General features: G+C 50.6%; 1 protein-coding gene and 1 long non-coding RNA gene across 3 annotated transcripts in view; one reads left to right on the forward strand and one right to left on the reverse strand.

Moving 5' to 3' along the window:
• LOC107305997 (chondroitin sulfate proteoglycan 4-like) overlaps positions 1-1,329 on the reverse strand; it is a 32,253-nt gene extending 30,924 nt beyond the window's left edge. For both annotated transcript variants that reach the window (XM_032441314.1, XM_015848733.2), the window contains exon 1: positions 983-1,329. In XM_032441314.1, the coding sequence (XP_032297205.1) occupies positions 983-1,325 (343 nt within the window). In that variant the 5' untranslated portion in view covers positions 1,326-1,329. The remainder of the gene's footprint in view (positions 1-982) is intronic.
• The window catches only part of LOC116652491, a 16,079-nt gene continuing 8,278 nt past the window's right edge, over positions 1,328-9,128 (forward strand). The window contains exon 1 of the long non-coding RNA XR_004305578.1: positions 1,328-1,407. This is a non-coding gene — a long non-coding RNA (uncharacterized LOC116652491). The remainder of the gene's footprint in view (positions 1,408-9,128) is intronic.

Below are 9,128 nucleotides of genomic sequence, written 5' to 3' on the forward strand. Positions count from 1 at the left end.
GGCCTGGAATGCAGGACACTACCATAGCAGCAGGCATGAAGTGGTCTGCAAACTTCATAGAACACTGTCTGCAAAGCTGTATTAGCTGACCTCACATTACCGCCAGCAAAATGAATGACAAAACCCTTTGATCATGTCATTTCTGACAATGCTACACCACTACAGAAATTCCAGTGACAGCCAGATCTCACGGATACTCATGACAGTTAAGAGACATTTCAATCAATGAGCAACAAAATATTCCCCTTACCGTGTGTGCAGGCCTTTTGCCTGGAAAAGTTCATATCATGTGGGATTACAAAGCAGGCTAAAAAAGACTCTTCAATGCTTGCTAGTCCATTATTAGGCACAAAAACTTAAGTAAAAAACTTGATGACCAGTCCTTTACGCTGTACCTACAGTTCACGTGAAGATACAGACAAACTTCAGATGTAAGCCTCTGGCTGTCCAGGTGTCAGCTCCAGCAGGTTAACACGGCCAACAGCATCAGAGCAGCAGCCCCCGGCAGGTTTGGAAGCCAAACGTCAGCCATAAGCTCAGTTGTAGCTGCCAAAACCAGGCACCCAAAGCTGCTGACCCAGGGGCTGCTCGTTGGCATGTGACCCAAAACGGGAAGGGATCACAGGGCGTACTCTTGCACGTGCCTTGGGGCTTTGCTCATGCCATATAATTACAGTCGCACTCACAACTATTTAAAATAAATAAATAAATAAATAAACAAATCCCAAAGTTTTTTTCCTGTTCTTGCTCCAGGCCTCACAGACCGGCGCTGGTTGCACACGCACGGTTCAGCCGCAGCTCCGAGCTTACACCCCACTCCCCGAACCCGGCGGGGCACCCCCGGCAGGTCTGCCCTGTCCCGCTCGCAGACGAAGCCCAGCAGCTCGGCCCCGTCCCTCTCGCTCCCCTCTACCCCCTCAGGGCGGCACTCAATCACGGCCCTCCCGTCGCCCCGCGGCGCCCGCCATGGCGGCAGCCCTACCTGCGAGAGCCGCCCGGCTGGCGGCCAGCAGCAGCGCCAGCACTGCCAGCAGCGGGGCACGGAGCCCGCCCGCCATGCCGCCGCCGAACAGGGCAGAGCGGGACGAAGCCACGGGGAGCGGGGGGACCCGCCGCGGAGCTCCCCTCCCGACCCTCAGCGATCGCCGCTTCCCCCCGGCCCGCCTCCCTCTTCTGCGGCACCGTGAGGGGGGCGGCTCCGCGCCACCACAGCGCGGCCCGGCCTTCTCTGTGTCGGGGGCCGGAGCCGGAGCTGCCTCCTCGCGGCTCCCACTGGGCCGTTCCCCACGTCTTCCGAAGTTGGCCCCATTTCGGCGCCCTGACATTAATTTTGGTAGTTTTCTTCAGTTTTCAGCGCTTTCACATCGTGCTGTATCACCGCGGCACTCAAGCTGGAAGCAGCCACAGGTGGGCTGCGCTCCCGAATGCGATTTTGTCTGTAGACACAGAATGACAGAATCATTAAAGTTGGAAAAGACCTCTAAAGTCAAGTTGGCCCACCACATCCATGCCAACTAACAGTGCCCGTGTTACATCTGTGTGTTCCCTGAACATCTCCAGGGATGGTGACTCCTCCACTTCCCTGGGCAGCTCACTCCAATGTATTACCACTCTTTCTATTGCTTTCTTGACTTTTTTATTTTTAACCAAATACAGTCTGTATCTACAGCGATAATACTTGCATAAAGGAGTACTATGCATGAAAATTCACATCTTCGTATTTATAGCATAAATGTTAGGAGCACACAGTGAGGTGATGGATAACCTGTATAGAATCTAAACTAAACAAAGGGAGTTCAGCATTTTTGCCTCATCAGTGGAGCCCTGTACATGAGAGCACAAAGTTTCTGTTTAATTATATATATATATATATATATATATATATATACATTAAGAGCATACTTGAACTGCTCATGCATGAGGCACTCATCATAGTTCAAATATGCAGACATACCCTCAGTCACATACCTACGGCCATCCCACCCTGGTAACGCCCGATCTCGTCTGATCTCGGAAGGAGCAGAGACCTGCCGCCCACCACGACGCGCTGGGCCCCGCTCTCGTGTGTGGGCCGGAGCCCGGCAGCCTGCCTCCGCGCGCGTCCCACCTGGGCGCCTCTCCCACGTCTTCGCACCAGTCTGCCCAATCTTTCCGGCCGCCCTGACATCTTCAAACTTTTGGTAGTCCTCTCCTTTCCCTTCAGCTTTTCAGCGCTTTTCAACCACGTCGCCTTGCGCTACACTCACCCCGCGGGCAACTCAAGCTGGCCGAACGCACCACCAGGTTGGGCCCCCTCCTCGCCGCTCCCGACATCCGCGATCTCTCTCGCTCCCTCGTGAGACACGAGAACAGTATGCACAAGAATCAATTAAAGTTGAAAAGACCTCTAAAAGTCAAGTTTTGGCCCCACCACCATCCACCATCCACAGCCAAACCTAACCCAGTGCCGTGGCTTCCTCTACCTCCTCTCCTCTCCCTACCACTCTCGCTCGTCCTTTTCCCTCGACACACATCCTCCAGGCGAATGGTGACTCCTCCACTTCCTGGGCCCAGACTCCACTCCAATGTCATTACCACCTCTTTCTATCTGCTTTCTCTTCGACTTTCTCATCTCTAATTTTACACCAACTACAGTCACTGTATCTACACCGCGACTCACAATCCTCTGCCATACAGCCAGCGCGCAGCTACCTATGCATGAAAATTCCACATCTTTCGTATTTACTCACCGCATAAATGTGTAGCAGATGAGGAACATGCTTCCAGCGAAGCCCACACCACGTGCGGGCAGGTCGTGGAATAACCTCTGGACTACTAGCAAATCTAAACCCTATCACACACAACAGCGAGTTTCTCCAGCACATTTCTTCGCCCCATCCAGTGCGACGCCCCTGTCACACTGAGAGCAACAACAGTTTCTGCCTTCTAATTCATATACCTATATTCACTAACTACATATCATATTACTATAACACCCACATTAAGAGCATACTTGAACTGCTATGCATGGCCGCACCTCAATCGATAGTTAAAATATGGCAGACATACCCTCAATCAAACATACCTCGGCCATCACCCACTCACCCGCCCCACCCCCACACATACGGTAACCACCACAGCAAAACGACTCCTCGTCTGATCTGCGGAAGCCCTAACGCACAAAAACGACGTCGGCGCCTGGTTAGTACTTCGCACACTACAACACAGATGAACAGGCAATTTTTACAAAACACCACCATCGTTCTAATTCATTGTACACGCATCACACACACACCCCCTTTTTTATCTTAGGTTGTAACTCCTCAGATTTCCACACGCCTTCCAATAACTGAGATAAGGGTTTCATACTTGCATCCATCGTTACCACTATTAATGATGCATATATGCTTCCTATGCATTCGTATCTACTCGCGCAAGTCTCCCCTCCAGAACCGAGCAATCGATGATCCCGCCGCCAGGCGCACATCACCTCGCCGACACCCACGCCGCCCTCTCTCCCGCGCCACACCACACCTCTCACGCCACAGCCCACATCTCCGGCCGCCCCGCCACCCGCACGCTCGCTCACTCGGCGCACTCCCTCACCTCTTGAAACACCTCAAACACGCGACCCCTCCACACGCACCAACTCTCACACGTGCACTCAACCTTCTCGCGCGTCACCAGCACTCCACAGCGGACGCGCCTCCACAACTCTGCTGGCGCGCCCGTCTTGGCTCACTGCACATCCCACGCCGCCTCCGCTCTGATAATACTCACTCATCCTCTGGCCGACAGACGCAGCTCTTCGCATCGCTGCAGATTCAAGCACCCCCAACCGCTCACACTCTCTCGCACCTCCAGTCCCACACGCCCGACGCCATCCACCTCACGCCAAATTCATAAAGCCCTTGCCTCGCCTCGCGACACGCCGCCACCACGCACAACCCTCCGGCCCAACACGGGTCCGTACCCACTCCACCTACGCACACGCAAACGCCACACGCGAGACCAGCACGAGGGCGGCGGCTGCCCAACGAAGACCCAGGTGCCGGCGCATGAGGCAGCTACCGAAAAAGCAAAGGCGAAAACCAGAGGCATGAAGAGAGTACTGATCGATAGGAGGAAAATTCACCTATTGTCCCGACTTCTGAAGCTGACCTCGAAATCCCAAAGGCTCCAAGAATAGGAGTTCACAGACGCGGGCCGGTCAAGATGAAAGGTATCCTTGTTGGTTGCTTCTCGCTGCCTGGGACAACGGGGGCCAAGCAGCTTGTCTCGTAGATGGTAAATGAAGCTCGCCAACTAGGAAACATTGCCAAGATCAGGTATCGACAGCACAGGCGCATCAGCAGATGTTCGGATGGACTGCTCACTTCTGGCCTGGCGGCTGTGTAGAAGCCGTGAGAGAGAAGGCTACCGCCTATAAGATGCTTTGACGCCTAATTTGAATAGTTGGAATACCTCCAAAAAGGTAATTCAAGCGCCTGAGGGAATTTGGCCATGGCGAAAACTCGTCTCGTATGCAGCCTGATCCAAGCGAACTTGACCCTGAGAGAGTGAGGGCCGATCTGACATGTGGCAGACAAATCACACGTACAGCACCGCCAGGAGAGACTGGCACAGTCATTGGTAAAACAAGGTTCTAAGGGTTCGTGGACAGATGGCCCACTGAGTTGGTTGAGCTGATTATAATGCTTCAACCACCGATCAAGCAGCTCCCTCACTGCATGCGCATTTTCTTGCATCTTCAGCGGCTAGAAAACGAAGGTATGATGAATGTGCAAAGAAATTTGTTTCCATCAACTAATTCGTAATGATGATCCCTGTAATAGTAATCAGACGCAACTGATGAAGGTCAATCCTCGTACGGGGCCCACGCAGGTTCTAATGAAGGATCTGATCAAAGTATTCCAGTCCTACTCCTCACCTCATGCATCAAAGTCTCAGCTGGTAAACGCACACGCTTCCAGCTCGAGCAAAGAACAACAGTACGATTGCACCGCGTGTTTCCATGTGGCGGCTACCGTACGTGACCGGTGGATGAGACATGAGGAATGGCAATGATACATGGCCCAGACTTCTGGCCTTCAACGAGGTGCACAGGGTGAAAGAACTACTAGACATAAACAACCACCAGTGGAGGTTTGCTCCCAGTTCATCACCAGTAACTATAGAGGGGGCCTGCCCTCAGTCAGGGGAGGGAAAGGGGATAGATAGAGTTTATTGACCTGGTGTGGAAGTTCTGATGGCCTGGCACATTCAGAACGCGACAGGAATATAAGGCGCTGGTGGATACGCGGTGCACAGTGCCACCCTAATGGGCCCTCCAGTCATGAAGGGCACATGAATCATCCATATTTCTGGAGTGACTGGGCGATCTCAAGAATTGACGCTGTGCTCGTCGCGTGAGAGTCAAGCCTCCATTCTGGCAAAGACTGGCAAAACATGCTATTGTGCCTGCCAAGGGGCTCCATGTATACTGGGTATTGATACTCAGAGAGGGGGCATTTCAAGGATCCTAAGGGGTAATCCGTGGTGCCCTTTGTGGGCTAGGCTGCTGTTAGATATGGACAACATTAAGCCAGCTGTCTGTTTATTCGCCTGGCCTAGTCAGAGGACCGCGTCTGTTTGTGGGGCTGCTACGAGAGATACAGAGCACAGGTACCCTGCATTTGCTACAAAGAGGAGTGCACTCAGAGACGGCAGTATCGCAACCAACAGGGATTCCTTGCTCCCCACTTCATGATTTGATTCGCCAAGTTGTTCTTGAAGAAAATCAGGGAGTGATCAGTCAAATCTCCAGCTCACCTTTTTAAACAGTCCAATATGGCCGTGCGTAAACGCAGTGGGAATGGAGCTGACAGTAGACTACCGGCTAGAATGAGGTCACACCCCCCTTGAGGGGCGCTGCTGTGGGCCGACATGTTTGGAACTCGCAGTAACGAGCCTGGAGTCAAAGCAGCCAAATGGTATGCCACCATTGACATTGCCAGCATGCCTTCTTCTCTATTCTTTGGCTGCAGATGTAAGCCACAGTTTTGCCTTCCACCTGTGAAGGGGCATTCAGTATACTTGGAAAGACCGTTTGCCCCAAGGGGTGGGAAAACACAGCCAACCATTTGCCAGTGGGTTGGTGTCGACAACACTGTACTGGAACAAGGTGGTGGCTTCCTGAACACCTGCGAGTACATTGATGACATTGTTGTGTGGGGTGATAACAGGCAGAAGAGGTTTCACAAAGGAGAGCAGCATCATGCCAAATTCTTCCTACAAGCCGGCTTTGCTCTTTGAAAGCGAAGCAAAGTAAAAGGACCTGCCCCCCAGTGAAATTCAGTTCTTAGGTAATAAAGTGGCAGGATGGACGTCGTCAACATCCCAGCAGATTGATCGACAAAATTCACTGCCATGTCCTCCACTCAACTAGCAAGAAAAGAGACACAATCTTCCTGGGTGCAGTAGCGGCCTTTTGGAGATGCACATTCAAACTACAGCCTCATTCGTAACCCCCTTTATCAGGTGACGGGAAGAAAGAACGATTTTGCATGGGGCCCCTGTAAGCAGGCAGCAGAGCCGTTTTTGTAACAGATAAACAAGAAGATTAGGCCGCGAGCTGGTAGCTCTGGGGCAGTAAAATCGGACTGGACAGGATCGTTAAAGAACATGGCCTCGTATAGCTGCTGCTGGAGAGAAAGGCCCACTTGGAGTTTTGTGGCAAAGGGAGGTCTTCCCTCGCGAGAGACCCGAGCCGCACCCCTGGATTCTGGAGTCGATCATATAAGGTGGTCTGGAAGAGTGCTTACACTTCCAACTGAGAAGGAGATCTTAGCCCGCGTATGAGGGGGTTCGGGCTGCGTCTCCGAGAGTAGTCGGCGACTGAACACAGCTTCCTTTTTGGCACCTCGACTGCTCAGGCTGAACTGGATGTTCAAGGACAGGTTCCCTGCCACTCATCATGCTAACAGATGTCACCTGAGCAAGTGGATTACGCCTGATTACAACAGCGAGGGCGGAACTGGGAACCCTCAATCGTGCCAGGAATCCTAGAGGTAATCATGGACCTGGCCTGAAGATAAAAGGTTTGGAAATCAAAAAGCAGAAGAGGTATCACGTGCTAAAGAGGCCACAGTACAACGAATTACCCGAGAAAAATGAAACGAAATATGCCCTATTCACAGACGGATCATGTCGCTTGTAGAAGGCAATCGTCATGGAAAGCTGCTGTGTGGAGTCCCACACGACCAGGTGCAGAGGCCACGAAAGGTAAGGAGAATCAAGTCAGCTTTTGCAGAGGTAAAAGCTGTCGCAGCTGGCCTTAGATGTTGCTGAAACGGGTGAGAGGTGGCCACTGCTGTATCTTTAATACTGGACTCAGTGATGGTGGCAAATGCTTATGGGGGTGGTTACAGAGGTGGGAACAAAGACAACTGGCAACGGAGGGTAAATCTGTTTGGGCCGTGAATTAGAAGGACATTGCTGCCGAACAAAGAATATTGGTTATAAAAGTGCGTCAATGTGATGCCAACATGGCCCAAAAGTCGGCTACTGAAGAACAACAAAACAACCATCAGGGTTTAGAATAAAGCTGCCAAAATTGGAGGTGCTCAAATTGCTGGACTGGCAGAATAAGGGTGAATTATTTCTAGCTCGATGGGCTCATGAGACCTCAAGGTATCAAGGAATGCGACCGCGACGATAATAAGTGGGCCGAGAGAGCGAGGGGTGGACTTTAACGCATGGACGCTATTGCGCAGGTTATTTCATGATTTGTGGAAACTGTGGCCATACTTTAACAAGCCAAAAGGAAGAAACCTCCTGGAGGAAGGGGCGGTGCAAAGTTAAATCATCGGGGAGGCGTGCAGTTGATTATGAATCACTTGCCAACGATCTCCGCAGTGGTAAGTGGTTATGTAACTCACCATGGTAGAGGCAACCACTGGGTGACTGGAAACATACGGCATCCCCATGCAAACTGCCTCGAAACACATATTAGGTCCTTGAGAACAGAGTCTGTGGCGACATGGCACCTCAGAAAAGAATTGAATCTGATAATGGGACACATTTTACAAAAGTTCCCTTATAATAATACTTGGGCCAAAAGATGTCATGGCATTGGAGTGGAATTTATCACCTATTCCCTACCATGCACCAGCTCTGGTAAAAATTGAAACAATATATATGGGTTGTTGACAAACTATGTTGAAAGCAATGGGTCGAACATTCAAGCACTGGGAGAAGTAATCTGGCAGAAGCACACTTGGTTGGTGAATAGCTAAGATCTGTCAATCGTGAGAGTCCCTAGTCAGACTCTAGCCGCCTCTACACACTGTAGAAGGAGATAAGGGGTCCCTGTTGTACATGTAATGCAACATGTTGGAAAAGCTGTTTGGTCCCTTCCAAGCTTCTGGAAAGGGCAAACTATCCGTGGAACGTCTCTTTGCCAGGTGACCTGGGTGCCACTCTGGTGGGTAATCAGAAGGATGGGGAATGTTCATGTGTACCACAAGGGAATTTGATGCTGGGGGAGTGCGTCAATAATTTTTATGTAATTTAATGTATACTATGTTTGCATGTGTAGTGGTATTTTAGTTATTATAGTTGTACATTTAAGTTATGTTACATGTACATTTACTGTTAGGCTTCATAATTTTACATACCGTGGTACTATATATGTTATAATATATTTACCTATGATGTAATAATTGTAGAGATAAGGGGTGGATGTCATGGTTTTGTAATTTGCCTGTCAGTACAGTATTCCATCATCATAACATCATGTAAACGTATGGATGCTTCTATTGAACTGTGCAGATCCACAGAAGAAGACTACATATCCCAGAGAACAAACAGGGTTAATGATAATCACGGGACCAGGACGCTGTATAATCTCGTTCCCAGGCTGGAGTGCCCTGCTTCTTCGTCTTCTCGAACTTCTCGAGAGGGGGAAGAAGTTCCAAGCCTGTGTCGCCGAGAAGTTACACGTAGGCCTCTCGGTTTTCGGGACTCTCTCTCTCTGTTTCGTTTCAATTTGTTAGCCGCTTTCAATTATATTATATTTGGTGTTTATCTTGTATTTCGGGTATCATATTTAGTAAAATAAGTTTTTCCTGCCTTAGATGGCCGCTGTTTTATTCCCACTCCCTTTTTTT

The sequence above is a fragment of the Coturnix japonica genome, chromosome Z, assembly GCF_001577835.2.
Source record: "Coturnix japonica isolate 7356 chromosome Z, Coturnix japonica 2.1, whole genome shotgun sequence".
In the NCBI taxonomy this organism is placed as follows: domain Eukaryota; kingdom Metazoa; phylum Chordata; class Aves; order Galliformes; family Phasianidae; genus Coturnix; species Coturnix japonica.